This window comes from Vitis riparia, chromosome 2 (assembly GCF_004353265.1).
Source record: "Vitis riparia cultivar Riparia Gloire de Montpellier isolate 1030 chromosome 2, EGFV_Vit.rip_1.0, whole genome shotgun sequence".
NCBI lineage: Eukaryota > Viridiplantae > Streptophyta > Magnoliopsida > Vitales > Vitaceae > Vitis > Vitis riparia.
Genome location: NC_048432.1, coordinates 5,935,470 through 5,952,795, shown reverse-complemented (window position 1 = coordinate 5,952,795; position 17,326 = coordinate 5,935,470). Strand labels below are relative to the sequence as shown.

The 17,326-nt window shown below is 35.3% G+C and overlaps 1 protein-coding gene across 1 annotated transcript; it reads right to left on the bottom strand.

Annotated features, from left to right (window-relative positions):
- Positions 1–806: 806 nt before the first annotated feature.
- On the bottom strand, positions 807–17,169 carry LOC117929791. The gene is made up of 4 exons (XM_034850204.1): positions 16,936–17,169; positions 1,814–2,134; positions 1,241–1,703; positions 807–920 (listed from the first exon to the last, which is right to left on the bottom strand). The coding sequence occupies exons 1-4, from the start codon at positions 17,167–17,169 to the stop codon at positions 886–888; spliced, it is 1,053 nt and encodes a 350-aa protein (XP_034706095.1). The 3' UTR covers positions 807–885.
- Between the last annotated feature and the right edge of the window lie 157 nt (positions 17,170–17,326).

The window sequence follows — 17,326 nt, the reverse complement described above, 5'->3', positions numbered from 1 at the left end:
CAAGAAAGATGCACTTGAGTGACCTAGGATCAAGTTTACTTCGATGTTGTTGATTGATATGAACAAAAACAGAGCACCCGAAAATTTTGGGTGGGACGGTGGAGATGAGACGAGTAGTCGGAAAGGATTTTAGGAGTGTTTGACAAGGTGTTTGGAATTTTAGTACCCTAGACGGCATCCTATTGATGAGGTAGGCTGCCGTAAGGACAGCTTGCCCCAGAATAATTTTGGAACATTCATGGAGAACATTAGTGATCTAGCCACCTCTAACAAATGCCTATTTTTCCTTTCAGCGATTCCGTTTTGTTGTGGGGTATCAACACATGAACTTAAGTGAACTATCCCTTCTTGTGCTAGAAATTCTCCTAGAATGGAGTTGAAATAATCCCTAGCATTATCAGACTTTAGAATTTGTATTTTTGACTGGAATTGGGTCTGAATCATATTTTTAAAATTTTTGAAAATTTGACTCGTTTCAGATTTTTCTTTCATGAGGAATACCCAAGTTAATCTAGTGTGATCATCTATGAATGAGACAAACCACCTAGTACCAGTTACATCTTTTATTCTTGACGGACCCCAGATATCGCTATGAATCATTGAGAATGGACTAGACTCTTTATAAGGTTGAATGGGAAAATGAGACCGGACTTGCTTTGATAATTGACAGATTTCGCACTCAAAGGATTTTGGATTTTTATGAAATAATGAAGGAAATAAATGCTTGAGATACATAACATTTGGATGACCTAAGCGATAGTGCCACAACATAATTGCACTATCGTTATTTTGACATGAAACGAAAAAGAATTACTACCAACTGCCATTTGAGGTTGTTCTTGTGGATCATGGAGCTCCTTAAGGATGTAGAGTCCAGAGCATTCCTCAGCATTGCCAATCGTCTTCCCCGAATCCAAATCCTGAAATTCACAGTGAGTGGAGGAAAAATTAGTAATACACCTCTTTTCCTTAGTGAGTTTACTAATTGACAATAGATTACAGTCCAAGTTAGGAACAAGGAGAACAGAGTTGAGAGTAAGATCCCTTGATAGCACAACTGAACCTGTTCCGGCAACCTTTGATAGTGAACCATCTGCTATTCGGACTGTTAAATTATTTGGACATGAGCTATATGTATCAAAAATTGTCGCATCTCCCGTCATATGATCAGATGCTCCTGAGTCCACGATCCAAGGTTTTTTACGTTTCTTACCAACAGTAAAGGCACTCAAAAAATTACCTTTGTGAGCCAAGGTTCCGGAACCAATGAGCTGGTTGGAAGATGAGCCAGTTTGTGACTGTACTGACAAAAGAGGAGACAGTAGTTTCTGAAGCATCTCCATTTGCTCCTTATTAAAAGGGCTAGCTTCAGGTTGTGGCGATTGTTCATCGGTAGCCACATGATTGCCTCGTCCTTCTTTCTCAAGTGGTTGACGTGGCTTCCAATCTACTGGCTTTCCATGAATCTTCCAGCAAGTTTCTCTTGAGTGTCCCGGCTTTCTGCAATGATCACACCAAGGTCTACCTCCTTTAATTTTTTGACGGTTGTCAAAAGGAGCGAATTGAGTCTTAAGAGCCGAGCTTTCTGCCATATTCAGTTGTTGATGGGATCCCATCATAAGATTTTTCCGACTTTCTTCACGACGCACTTCAGAGAATGCCTCTCTGAGGCTAGGTAGAGGTTTTACTCCATGATTCTTCCTCTGATTTCATCAAGATTTTTGTTCAAACCTAACAAAAATTTAAACACACGTTTCCCTTCGACAATCTTTTTATACAACAAACCATCTGTAACACAATTCCAGTTATGAACCTCAAACGTATCAAGTTGACGCCATAGACGAGTAAGAGTATTGAAATATTCAGTTACCGTAAGGTTTCCTTGACGCAAATCGTGGAGGATGCCTTCAATCTGGATGATTTCAGATGTGTTTTCCTTGTTTGAGAAAGTTTCTTTTGCAATGTCCCAGATTTCTTTGGCAGTATCAAATGACAGAAAATTTTCACCAATGTCAGGGGTCATAGAGTTGACTAGCCAGGACATGACCATATTATTTTCTGCTATCCACTTCTTGTAGGTTGATGCTGTGGTTTCTGGTGCCGCCGAAGCTCCGGTGATGTAGTCATCTTTCTCCTTTCCCCGTATAAACATTAATATGGATTGAGACCATTGCAAATAATTTTGCCCATTCAGTTTATGGGCTGTGATTGGCAGATGAGAGGTTTCCATTTGATGAGAGGATAAAGACGATGAGATGATGATATCAGAAGTAGAGGATGATGAGTTGGTAGCCATTCCAAAGGCTGGACCATATTTAGGCATAACCTAGAAGAATAGAATTGAGTAAAAAAAAACTGACTAAAGATGAAGACGATGAGACAGGATTAAACCTGCTCTGATACCATGAAGAATTTGAAGACTAACTATGGAGGAACATAGACTCAATTCATTCTATGATACTCTTATTACAATGAAAGAAAGCATAAATAAATAGCCTACAGATATGAGACAATTCCGGACTGGTATACTATCACCGGACGGAATTTCCCTTACATGGAAAGAGAATAAACTCTTACATGGAAAGTGAATAAACTATTACATGGAAAGAGAATAAACTCTTACATGGAAAGTGAATAAACTATTACATGGAAAGAGAATAAACTCTTACATGGAAAGTGAATAAACTACCTTGCTAGAATTACTCCTAAATCAATTATAATAAAGCAGTATATTTCACTAATTTAGGGAAGTAAACAGAGGATGCTAAATATGGGGAGGAACGCACAGGATGGAAGGCGACGTGGGCTTGATTTCCAACATTCTTCATAAAGTTATCAATCCCATTTTAATTTTTTCGATATCAACCCCTACTTAAAGGGCCCACTAGGAGATGGTGATCCCATTACAAATGGAAACCAATAATCAAACCACTAACTTGAATGGTGGAACAAGAACAAAGTAATGTAAGAGCAAAGAAAGATATGTCAATAAAGCAAAACTAAATTCAAATCAAGAGAAAAAAAAAATGAAAATATAAAAAAGTAATAGTGGTCTAGGTCTTAAGGCTGAATACAACTTAAAAGTAACAAAATATCTTAAAATGAAAAGGGTACTACGACCCACAATCTAAGGATAACTAAATAATGTCAAAGGGGCTATGGGTCCTAAGGCTTGCTCTTGAGGACTAACCCTAGTCTTGGTTCTACCTCAAGAAGATCTATAAGCTCCTCATCAAAAAAAAAAAAAATTAAATTAAATGGAGTGAACAAAAGTCCAATAAATAGTCATGATACACAAGTATTAAAATAGTCAATACATATTAAAGATAGTTTTCAAATCTATATATATAATAAATTTGGGTATTAGAAATTAGCATATAATAATTATAATAGCATTTAAAGGTCATATGAGATGTAAAACATGCAATCATAAGGTTTAGACATATCTATGGTCAATCGATCAAATATACAAAAGCTTCCTACCTATGAACCCCACATCTACATAATCTTCAAGTTCTCGTGACCCCATATCACAATACCAAAGAGTTCATCTCCTAGTCATCCCATTAGGGTACAAAAAAGCATACTCTACTCCTTCGAGCTCTACCTCCAAACTTGGCATCAAAACCCAAAATCTTATCTTACGGCCTCTTCCTTACATAAGTGGTGTGGAGTCCCAGAACAAAATTGCATGAAACACCTCACAAGTGTACATGTTATCAAGCCAATCAAATATCAATGGTCAAAAAGTCCAACAACTTATTATATTATGACAAGGTATATAATGTCATTTCTTGTAACATAAGCATGACAATTTATAATTTCTTAAAGATCCAATAACATTCATTTTCTTAAACTTAATATAAATTATGTGTAATTTGATCGAATAACAATTCAACATATATCTCTCATGTCATTAATAACATTAAATGAGTATATATAACATATTAAAAAAATATTTATTTTATGAAAAATTTAGTAAAATCATGTATATCATAATTACTCACAAAAATTCTCGCAATCAAAACTATAACAAAACTCACAATACAATAGCTCCACAAATTTTGGATCCTCCCTTAACAAAAGAAAATTTAAGTGAACTTGAAAAATTGGAAATTTCATAAGAAATGAACTATGATTCTATGCTTCCACTAGCTTACCCTCACTCGAATAGCACTTCAATAGAAAATGTAAATTTTCGTAAAAAAAAAAAATGAAAAAGCTAGGCTAATGAAGTTTAATTCAACTGAAATATAAGCCAAAAAGTTCATTGATGAGTATAGGAATATTAGCAATTAATTACTAAGTCAAATGGTCATTAAAAGACTATTAGTTAAATCTCAACCTAAATCAATTACAGGTTTGCCTAAAACAAAGCATGTTGAAATACTAATCTTTTTCTTAATTTTTCTTACTAATGAAACAAATTTGAAAAATTATAAAATCTCCAAATCTAATCTATCGTGAGCCTAGAAATTTTCAAAATTAATTTATGAACCTAAAACACAATCTAATAATACCAATTCTCAAAACTCAAAACTAACATATACTAATGAAATCCTATTGACATTTACTTAATTATTCACTAATCATAAGGAACTTGTAATGCATGAAATTATAATCTATGGCTTTATTTTAGTATACTAACATATAAAATTAATTAAGAAGCAATACTGTTATCCAAAATTTCCAAAAACCCAAATGGTTCAAAACTATCATATGAACCACTCTGTTTTTCATCCATATCTTCAAAATATTTATACTAGGGTATTATATGGTTAGATTTCTTAGAGAGTATAATATTATATAAAAATAATTTTAAGTATAACTTTCTTCAAAAAGAATCCCAAAAATTTTAAGAGCACTAGTCCAAACTTCTCTATGATGTATTTCCCAATTTGTTTGGAATTTTCTCATTGGACAAACACAATCCAAATGTAACAAGACTTAGATGGCAGGATACGTTATCAAGTTTATTATTTTTAAAAAATAATTTGGTGATTTTAATACTTTACCAAAAAGCCCCAAAAACTCAAAAATCACAAGTTGGTAAGAAGTTTTTTTTTTAATAAATAAAGGTATTTCTCCTTCTTGGGAAAGCCCTTTTTCCCATGAAATTATCTCCATAAACTCAACTCAATCTATTGTATTAAAATTGATTGAGCATGCATTGGGTCTTTCCAATGTTGAAACAACTTGGGGTTAACCTATAATGGATTGAAAGATATCACCAAATTCCCCTTAAGTAGCAACATCATAAGATATCATTCTCATACATTTTCCAACAATTTATATATGAATTAAACTTAAAATATAATATTTTTTTCACTTTTTTGGCAACCAAATAGTATAAGAAGGAAGGGAAAATGGTTTAAAAATAACAAAAATCTTCACATATGTAAAAAAACTAATTTCTAACAATACTTTCCCAAAAAAGAGGTGAAAAAGGAGAGGAAAATATAAGAAAGAAAAATAAAAAAATGAGATCATTTACCTCTAATGTCTCCTTTAAGTAGAAATGAAGAATTCCCTCAATAAATTTTTAAAGAAGAAGAGAAGATAAAATAAACAAAATCCAAAATAAATAATTAAAAAAAAACCCTAGGGAAATGAAGAGAAATGATTTTCTTTAGTTTTTTTTCCTTCCTATATTTCCTTTTCAAATATAATTGACATAAATATCCTCATTTGTATTAGGATGTGACCAAAATGTGCTTGGGTGCCACTAAAATTTCAAACATATTCCTCTTTTCTTATAGTACCCAATTCTTCATGTCCTTATATGTGACATTTGGAAACGCTTAAGTGTGGCGTGTGGCATGTGGCACTTCTAATACATTCCTAGATTAATTACACTTATACTGATAGTCTAATTAATGTAATTCTTTGCTAGTTTATTTGTGTAGACATAAGGTTATTGCATTTGAACTTAGGTTTGTTACATTTTCACATTGTTGAAAGTGAGATTACAAGTTCAAAAACTCAATTTCATCACAACTTAATTGAAGATTTTGATAACTCAATTTAATCTCAATTGAAATGGAACATTGTTCAATTGATTGACTAATCAAGTTTGAGCAAGTTCTTAAGCTTATTAGCATTGATTGGAAAACTTTTTTTATTATTATGTCTCGTGTTCATCAATTAATTACACAATGACTAAAGAAAATACACCTAACAACAAAGTTTACAAAATGATGCATCTATATATATCAATTAAAATGTAACAACCCTAGTTTTTAAGAATCATATATTTGAAGTTTTTTTTTCTAAACACCTCATTTCTTATCATTTACCAAGCATGAAGTGTCACAATGATGAGGTATCGATAAGCATGCAACCAAGTATGAAGTGTCAAAGAGCATGCAACGAAGTATGAGACGTTGAAAAGCATGCAACCAAGCATGAGGTATTAAAAGCATGCAACCATGCATGAGGTGTTAAGAGCATGCAACTAAATATGAGGTGTTGAAAGCATATAACTAAGTATGAGGTGTTGAAAACATGCAACCAAGTATGAGGTGTTGCAATGGATGCAAACAAACATGAGGTGTCGAAATGCATGTAACCAAGAGGACAATAAGTCACCTTCATCACATGACACATAATAAGGCATGGTGACTCATCAAGCCACTACACCTACTCAAGTAGCTGCAAGGATAAAGTACGTTGCCACAAGTCACTTTCCCTTTGATCAACACTTGAGTAAGTCATGAAACAAGTCACTTTTAAGCTCACTTATTGCAAGTTCTCCTCCACCCCTATAAATAGGAGTGTTCACCTACAAAGAAAAGAGGGAAGAGAAGTGTGAAAAGGATTTTATGTTGTTGTTATTCCAAAGGTTGGATCTTTGAATCGTCATAATAGAAGTACCAAGACAATTCTAATTTGTAATTCTAAATGTAAATGATCAAATAATGCATAATTTTATTTGGTTTTAAAATTACATATCTCATGCTTAAAATGATATATGCATTCATTATTTTTCAAATATCATGAGATATGCTTTGAAAATGTTTTGGTCCAATGCTATGTTCATAATGAATATGTGATCCTTGTATCCTTGATATATATGTATATTAATAGGCAAGATGGTTTAGTGATCATGAAGGGATAGGTACAATTTAGGGAAGCTTTGTCTAAGGAGGCTGAGTTTTAAGCAAAACCATTGTGACCCTTCTTGTGTTTCCTTGGAACTTACCTATCACGTACTATTCACTAAAAATCATTGGTACTATCATTGTTATTCTTTACATTTCTGCTATGGTTGTGATTGTAACGTAGATTGGACCAATATCATGTCATAAAGATGGAAGGGCACACGGTAGCGGATTAACCTTGTGATCTTTTACACCAAGAGATGAAAGGGCACTAGAGTAGTTTGTATGATAAGTGTGTCAAGAGATGTAAGGACACTATGTCTATAAGACACCATGTTAAGTGAGATATATGTCATTTGCAGACACGTATATGATATATGTCGATGGAGAAAGAGATATTGTAGTAGAGATATTGCATGACATTGGGATGTGTCGAGAGTTGGAGTGGTACCATAGTTGTGGATTATGCATGTGTTTGATTGATTATACATCAGGTTATCTAATGTTGTATGGGTATCTAATTTTTATACTATATATTATTTACATTGAGTGTTACTTGCATTATGAAACTCTTTTTCTATTTTTAAATTGACCATCCTAAAAACTGCATTATATTAAATTCACTAAGTTGTACTCACTTTGTAGTTCCCCAATCTTTTCAGATGAGGATCTAGTTGAATAAGATATTGAGCAAGTTTCAAATGACAAATAATAAGGCATGTAGTCATTGCTACCCTTTTCTTTTTGTTTCTTTTTAGATAAGTTATCGGCATGTAGGTATTTCCTTATATATGTACAAATTTTACAAGTGGTCGCTAAGGCCAGCTTTTGTGTACTCAAAACCTTATATCTTGGAAGCGTAATGAATATGTAGTTTTTTTATTATGCTTTCTTTTGCCGCGCTCTGACACTTATCTTGTTATAATTTAATTTTCCTTCTATAGAATAGTATCTCCACCTTAATTTTCGAACTAGAGTGGAGACACTATCTTATGTGGATGGCACCTATAAGGGTAGGTCATCACATAAAATAGATTATATGATGATGTAAAAGCTTGCTATGATAGAGAGAGAGAGAGAGAGAAAATGATTGAGAGTTGACATATATCTATCGTGGTAAATGATTGTCCTCCCATCATCAATACCAATCTCATCTCCATTGGAACCATGGCTTAACTTCTTTTAAATTATTATCCACCATGGTAAGCATAGTTTTGTTAATTCCTTGCTGATAGGTTATGATCTTATGCCCTACTTGGATGGATTTATTTCGTAGCCATCATCAAATATGGTAAAATACTTCATGCAGGTAACATACATGTTCTAACTTCAAAAGTTAAGGTATCTATATGAATTAAGATTTAAAAAATAAATAAAAATAAAAGAATTACTATTTACGTGAATTAAGATTTTTAGTATGTTTATGGCTATTAAGTGTCTACATGGGCTTTGGTTCGTCTATCATCATGGATAAAAGAAGGGTTGTTTCCACAAGCGCCAAGTCACAACATGGCAAGATGAAGGCTTCTAGATCCGAGCGCTCTAGAATGGATCACTCTATAGATGAGCTATCCAAATAAGAGTTTCGGGCTCATTTTCACATCCATGACTTTATCTTCATCCAATGGTGAGACAAAGAAGCTCTGTCGACAGACGGGCTTCCCCATGATATGATTTACTTAAAGAAGGAACAATTCATAGCTAGACTATGTTTCCTAATTTCATCTCTCCTCAAACAGTTCTTATATTTCTCCGAGATTCCACTTGCCTACATTTATCCAAACGTCATCCGGATTTTCATGAGATGCGGCGTCTTGGATTCATTGTACCAATTGAATCTCTATCTCTTGGAGATTCTCTTTGTGTACACCATCAAGATGAGCCCCAAGGATCGGTTTAGCTTGTCAACTCACATCCCATCCATTTAGTTTGTAATTGACCTTCCTGATTCAAACAAAGGTTGGGCTAAAGGGCACGTCTTGGTATTTAGCCCTTTAAGTTGTTCAACAGTGAGGTTAGGTCAACTATTCAAGTCAAAATGCTTCCTTGAATTACCAAGTATAGTTTATATTTTCATATATTGTTTTATTATTATTGCTCTGAATGGATAGCTAATGTTTTCTTTGTATAGGCAAAGAAAGACTCGACTACCTGGTTGAGTAGGTAGACAAATCTTCATGGATCCATCTCAACAAGTTGTTCGAGATTGACCAAGCCAAATGAAAGTTCTTTATGCTACTGACTGAGAAGAAATTGGAGAGTTTATTAGAGCACCCTCATCCGTTTGTGATTCTGGTGTTTCCAAGACTTGCTCATACTACCTTAGTTCCTAGTGAGTACTTTGTCTTAAAGAACTTGTCATTCTACGAGGTTTTCTGACTCACTAACGCTAAGGCAAGGTAAGCCCATGTAGATGTGCACGAAAAGAATGCCAAGAGGGCACTCTACTATAGGTTCCTAGTTTAATTTCACATCTAGTTTTAAGCTCTATATCTCAGTTAACCAAGACACAACCTATGCCCTGTCTGACTAAGAAAGAGTCAAACACAAACTTAAGTGACCCCTTCTAATGAGGCTATTGTATTAGATGGTGTTGATCATAGCAAGGCTCTCGACCGCATTGTTCCACCTATAGTCACTAAAAAAAATTAAAAAAAAATAAAAAGATACAGCTGCCAAATTGTGGGCCAACTTTTACTAAAGGCAACAAAAAAGGTTATTTGAAACTCTAGAGGTTGCGACTCTTCTGGCTAAGAAGGGGAAGATAGGTGTCGAGAAGGGTTCAGCCTCAAAGTCTACTCCTACTTTTCCTGCAGCTGTTGCACCCTTATCTATTCTAGTAGCCAAACTGCCTACTAAGAAGAATCAATTCCACTCTACGGAGGAGCCCGTGGTTATTCCAAGTGGATCCACCCTAAGCTCATAACTGCCCCCTATTACAACAATGGACATGCCTACCCGAGAAGAGCTTGACAAATTGCTGAAGTGCTTCCCTTCAGTCACAAACATGGAACTTCCCCTCACCAATATGAATGACCTCTTTCCAGCTACCCAACGAATCCCAACCGAGGTTTACAGTGACCCTGAACAAAGCTTCATCATTTAGGTTCTTTTTGGGACTTCGAACAACATTATAGAGGCGATCATGCTTATGAAGGGGTATTCGGCCATGCATACGACTAAAGTTGTAAGAGTCGTCATTTTCTTTGTTTTTTCTTTCTTATCTCACATACTTCATCTAACTTTTGTTTATCTCATATTGTAGTTAGGGTTCAAAACCCAATGAGGTAGCGCAACCATCTGTTCCAAAGGTTGGAGGCAGTAAAGAATAATAGGACCTACAAGGCTCATACTATGGATGAATAGCAAGAGTTGCACGATGAATTGGATGTTGCTAAGACCGTGACAACTACAACCCGAAAGCATGCTAAATAGGGGGCCTGCCTATTTCGCAAGGCGGAGTTAGAAAATGAGGTGCTTCAAATGGAAGTGTGTAGTTTGAAGCTAGACAATACCTCCTTAGGTTCTGCCAAGGCTCAAATGAAATAAGAGAGCAAGTGTGGGTCGGCATCGTCAAAGAAAATAAAGAACTAAAAGCAGTTTACCAAAAGCAAGTAGATGACAACGGCTACAACTACTACATAAGGAAGCACGAAATTACTAATGACATCCCCAGTATTTCGTCTGACAACGAAGTCGAATCAGGTGAGGACGTTATAGTTACAGACAAGCAGAATGCTCAAGAAAGACTATTGAGGCTCAATTAAGTACTGCAGTTGAGTAGATTACGTGTTTAAGTAGCCTGGCCCATGATTCTTCCTTTTGTTCTGTTATTTTTAGTCGTTTAGACCTTTGGGTTTGTAAGACAATATCGATCGTTTAGGCTTTCTATTTTTCTATTTTGTGAGACAATTGATGGCCATTTAAGCCTGTAAATACTATACAACTTTTTATTTTTGCTTGACACATTTTAAGTTGCATGCACCCATAGTGTTAGCATTTTATGTTGTTTCTGTGATTCATTTCTATTTGTTATTTGTGTAGTTCGACTCTTTGATTGCTACCATTTTGGATTTATTGTTTAGCCATTTTTGGTTTTGTGTCGTTTGCCTTTTTCATTGTTAGTCGTTTTAGCTTTATGTCGTTTGGCTTCGTGGCTTATGTTGTTTGAGCTTTGTTGTTTGGAGTTGCCATTTGGCTTACCTTATAAAGGGTTATTTTTTAGCTTTTAGCTTATTTTGAGCACATAATATTTGCAAAACATCATGCTTTATTGATAATACTATTTTTAGATTTGCTACATTCCATGGTTGTAATAAAGGTGTTTCGTCCATAGTTTGGAAATGGTATGCCCCTAAATCTCCCACCTTGGTTATAGTGTACAGGCCTTCCCAATTGGCCTAAAGCTTGTTAGTTCCTATTTCCACTATATTTTCAAAGACCCATCTTAGTACCAAATCTCTTGGACATAATAGTCGTTGTTGCACTTTCTTATTGTATTGAGTAATGGCCCTCTGGTGATACAAGGTTATTCGGATAATGGCTAATTCTTGTTTCTCATCTACCTAATCTAAATATCTTTCCAAATAAGTATTACGACTCCCATACGATTATTCTTATTATAGGCATTCTGACTTCATTCAAGGTAACTACTTTCATCACATATACTAGGGCAAATGGCATGGCCCCCTATGGGTTTTCTGCTGGTCATCTAATAAGCCCATAAAATGTCTAATAGTTCATCTACCTTTTCCTTTTCCCCCTTGAGTCACTTCTTTAATGAATTCAGTAGTATTTTATTTTTTTTATTCCACCTAGCCATTACTTTAAGGAAATCTGGGCATTGCATGGAGATTTTTTATCTTCAACTTCAAACAAAATGTCTAGAAAACACTACTGTCAAATTGTGGTCCATTGTCTATGACAATTGCTTGTGGGATTCCAAAACGACATACAGTATTCTTCCATACAAACTTTGAGACATCTTTAACCTTAATACTAACATAGGCTTCAGCTTTAGCTTCAACTTATTTACTAAAATAATCTTTTGGCACAAGCAATAATTTTTTGTGTCACACCGATTGGGAGTAGACCAACTATATATATTCCCCATTATGCAAACGGCCAAGGACTTGTAACTAGATTAAAGCATTCAGATGGTATTAAGGGTATGGGAGCATATTGCCAATGTTGAACGCACTTCTTGGCATAGCTTTTCGCGTCCTTTTTCATGGTAGTCCAATAAAAACCTTGTGAATAGGCATGATGTGCCAGAGTTCATTCGCCCGAGTGATTTTCGCATATTCCTTTATGTAGTTCAGCTAGGACATACTATGCCTCTATGTCATTTAGGCATCTGAGATAAGGTCCCCCAAATGATCGTCTATAGAGTTGTCTATTTATCAAGGTGTAGCATATGGCTGATTGGAGCCAAAATATATGCCCTAATGGCACATATTCGATATGATTTGTGCACCAAAGGAGACTCAAATCACCTAACTTGACCTAAATCGATGCTAAGGCCCTAGCCATGAGTTTAAATTGTATTTTGGAGATTTATCTTAGGTTCAAGGGAAGAAAATGGTGTAAATTGAATCACTTTAGATTTTCAAAGATCAAGAAAGGGTTAAATGAGGAAATGAGTCAAGACTCATGGATCATGAGGAAAGGAAAGACAAGGATATCATGAGTTTGGAAGATGATAAATGATCATTATGGAGTAAGAAAGAAGGCAAGAAAACATGGAAAATGAGGCATAAAGTAAGATTCAACTACATGGAAATTTAGAACTCAAAATCTAGTGGCAACATATACTCTGACTTTGAGGAAAACTTTGGAGCATTTTAAAGAGTCCATTATAGACATACTATATATCATTTCGAAGCTCGGGAAGTCAAAAGTCCAACGCTTCAAACATTGTGTAAATCGAAGTTGAAATGAAGAAGTTATGGTCATTTGAAGACAATTGCGCAAAGTTGAAGGACCATTTCAAAATTCAACTTAAGAATTCAAAATCCACTTCGAAATGACCCCAATTTCGAATCCACCCACTACCACTTTGATGTTTTACCTCTTCTAGCTTGGGAATTGCATTTAGGGCACTCCATCCGCCCTAAGTGGACCCCACACGACTAGAAATCACCATTTTATTATTTTTTTTTAATCATTTTAGGTAATTATTTTGTAATAAGAGGCCAATGAGAGTATGTCACATGTTAGGTTATTGATTATTATATAAACTCTCTTAGTTCTAGGGTTTAGATATCTTGGATCTTTTTCTGGAGAGTTTGACATTTAAGGTGGAAGAAGACGAGAACTTTGGTTTGTTTTATTTTCTTCTTTATTAAATATATTGTTTTTAGTTTTTTTTTATTCAAATTATGGATTTTTACCCTATAATGGATTGTGAATATGACAGCACCCCATGAGAGGCTAAAAATCCAACTTGGGGCTTGAAGCATGAAAACCTAAGGGTTGGGAAACCTATAGGGATAAAAGGTAAATCATTATAACAATGATATTAATTATTGATTGAATTACAATTTATCAATTTTTTATCCTATCCTTGTGAGTTAGCTTAGGGAATGATACAATAGGTTATTACTTTATACTAATGATTCTTGGTAACTCTTAATCATTAGTTATCCCAATCTTCCTTATTGTTATTTGCCCCAAAACAAAGCTATAAGGAATAGAAGTTGTTAAAAAGTCAAACCTTAAACCAGTAATTAATCTCATTCATTTAATGGTTTTAGGAATCTGTTTTAAAAAAAGGAAAAATTAGATTTTGGATGTAGTTTTGGGTTATAGAACTCAAGTTGATAGTGAATGGTCAAAAACCCTTAGATCACTTCACTTAAAAGACCTTTGTTTTCTTTAATTTCTATACCATAAGTTGGATAGTGGAAAACCCAAAACTTGAATCAATCGAATTTAAAATCAATATTCATTTTGTTATTAATTTAATTTCTTTTACTTAGTTTCACTTTATTCATATATAGTTTTCCACTTTAGGATTCTAACAAAAGCAATTCATTTACCCTAGTATTGACAAATCCCATAAGCCAGTCCTTGAGGACAATACCCAAAATACTACAAAAGTCGTAGTAGCTTTTTCCTTGATTTTTCTTAGGCAGAGCTACTATGTATTAAACTTAAGTATTTTGGTACAACAGATATGATTAGTAAAAGGCTTGCACCCGAATTTTGTGAGCTTGCTTTTCGTCCTCAAGGACTTTTTCTGTGCGAAGATGCTTTATGATTACTTCCATCCATCCCAAATTCGCTTGAACTATATCATTTACCCATTCAAGAGATATGGAATGAGTGACCTGGAGATAAATTGGCAACAACATGGCTTATTGTATTGGTAAGCCAACAACTCTTACTAGTGTACTTGCTTGCCCTTTCTCTTCTCAGGGTACGCGTTGGATAGACCATCCATCCAGCTTTTCTATTTGAGCATCCACTAAAGCAAGTTAGCGAGCCATGCCCTAGTCTCTTACTTCATACTCTCATTGGATCTGTCCGACCACTAGCTGTGAATCGCTTCTGACTTCTACTTTTGTAGCAGTGAGAGCCAAGGCTAAATCAAGTCCAACTAAGATTGCTTCATACTCTGCCTCATTATTGGACGTCGAGAAATTAAGTCGCACAACCTGTTCAACTTGTTCTCCAATGGAGGATTACAATGTTATGCCTATCCCAGCTCCTGATGTTCTAAAGGCTTCGTCCATATGGAAAAGCCACCATTGCTCTTCACCTTCAAGTTTAGTTCGCCCCTATGGTAGTTCGGTTATGAAATCCATGAGAAACTACCCTTTAAGGGACAACTAGGGTTTGTACCATATGTCATATTCAAATCAATGCATGTAAAACCCTATATAAACCAAAGAATATTTATTCACTCTTTCCATCGGAAACTCAACACCCGAATTAATGCATGTCTAATTATTTTTCTTTTAATCTCCCATTTAAAAGTTTCAATATTAGTTATTAGGGTTTAATGTATCTCATTATATTTTTCATATTTAATCACATTCGACATATTTTATTTTCAATCATCATTCAAATTTGATCCAAATTAGATAAGTTTACTTGATATAGTCCTGAAAAATGCTATTCAAGTTCAAAAACTCATACAATAACAATTTTTATTTGCAAAATACTTTAATAAAAGGGATTAATCACACCTTTATTTCTTGACAATCAAAAAGTAAAAACTCGCTTTCGAGCTACCAGCCAACAAGTAAAACGAGTTCTCATTCACGGATAACAGCTTCGACAAGGAAGAGGGTGACCCTTCTCATATCCGCCATTACAAGAGTCTAACAAAGAAAAGGTTACAACCTATAAGGAAAGGCGAACCGATTAAAAGGGACAAAATTTGGTGAGCTTCAAAGTATGAACGGAGCTTTTTAGTGACGATCCCCAATGCCAGGATTGTTTATTCCACTTGGGAATATCGTGTCTCTACATCTATCAAAGCTTTGTTCACATAGTAGACAGGTTTTTGCTCATTACTCTAGTTGTGTCAGAACAATACGGAGCTGAAAGCAAAGTCTAATACATCCAGGTACACGTATAGCTCTTCTCTAGCCTCAAGACTGCTTAAGATTGGTGGTTCTACAAGATATTGCTTTATAACCTCGAAAGCACGATCACATTCGTCTGTCTAGTCAGATGTTTTTGCTCCTCAAAGCATGTTGAAGAATAGACAGAGTCTATCGGTGAAGCTTTGAACCGATCCAAGGTAGTTAGTCGATTAGTCAAGCGCTACACCTCCTTCTTATCAATAGGAGCAGGGGTTTCTAACACTACTTTGACTTAAGTCGAACTCACTTCTATGCCCCTTTGCATCACCTTAAATCCAAGGAACATTCTCGTGCTTACACCGAATGCACATTTGAGCAGATTGAGCTTCATGTCATACTTGCACATTAGGTTGAATGCTTCTTTTAAGTGATGGAGGTGCTTGGAGTGGGTTCTAATTTTGATGACTATGTCATCGATATAAACTTCCACCATTCAGCATATTAAAAGCTTAAATATATGTGTCATCAACCATTGATATGTAGCTTTGACGTTCTATAGTCCTAATGGCATGGCTTTGTAACAATACAACCCTTGAGGTGTAATGAAAGTTGTTTTCTCCTCGTCAGGAAGAAACATTGGTATATATCTGAAGAAGTCATTAAGAAATGACAACATTCCATGGTCGACTATGGAATCCCCTGTTTGATCTATTCAAGACAATGGGAAGTTGTCTTTTAGGCCTCATGCAGATTTGTGTAGTCCACACATACCACCACATTTGTTAACCAGTTCAAGTAGGTTACCTATTTGATATAAATCCTTCTTCTAGTAGCTTCTCGACTTTTGTCTAAATAATTTTCTGACGATCCGAATGGAAATGTCAGACTCTCTGTCGTATGGGTTGTGTTGCAATAAGGATGTTTAGTTTATGAGAGGCCATCGTCGAGTCTATTCTGGGTATGTCTAAGTTGCTCCATGAGAAGACATCCTTGTTTTTACGGAGCATTTCACCAAGGTGATCATGCTCATCCTAGGTTAGCAAAGAACTAGCGTAAGTTACCTGCTCATCATTTCTTGATAGAAACAGTTACTGTAGTAGGTTAACTGCTAATGGGTCTTTATCCTTCGTCTTCTCTTGGACCCGATTTTGTAATTGTTATTGTGTCCCTTTCATTGATGATTTGGGTTCATCTTCAGTGAGGTTTGTTTGCCCAGACTCCACTGCCACTTAGTAACACTACTGGGCAACTAACTAGCTCCCATGCAGGTTTACTTGTCTGGTCTCCATCAGGTAGCTAACCATCTGATGGTAGGTAGATAGAATGGCCTTCATCTTGTGCATCTTTGACCGCCCCAAGATGACGTTGTATGGTGATAGATCCTCTTCCACAGAGAATCTCACATTGAGAGTGACAGGGTCGACTTGAATGGGGAGTACAAAATCTCCAAGGGATATCGTAGTGGCCCCATTGAATCCGAATAGGACTTGGCCTAGGTTTTCTGGGTTTTCCAAAATGGTCAATGGATATCCCATTTGCCTATAGGTTGACATTTGCAACAAGTCAATGGAGCTGCTCGGGTCGACTAGAATTTTGCACACGTCAAAGCCACTAAGTCCTAGTGTTAACACCAGAGCATCCTCATGTAATAATATAACCCAATCAGGGTTAATTAGAGGGAATGTAATTGGT

What these genes read in the sequence shown, in the direction of transcription:
- LOC117929791 (XM_034850204.1), bottom strand. Translation starts at nt 17,169, where the DNA reads ATGGGATATCCATTGACCATTTTGGAAAACCCAGAAAACCTAGGCCAA. An exon ending in TATCTACCTACCATCAGATG is followed by an intron (nt 2,135 to 16,935) that starts GTTAGCTACCTG and finishes ATACGGGGAAAG; the next exon opens with GAGAAAGATGACTACATCAC. An exon ending in GTCAACTTGATACGTTTGAG is followed by an intron (nt 1,704 to 1,813) that starts GTTCATAACTGG and finishes TGATGAAATCAG; the next exon opens with AGGAAGAATCATGGAGTAAA.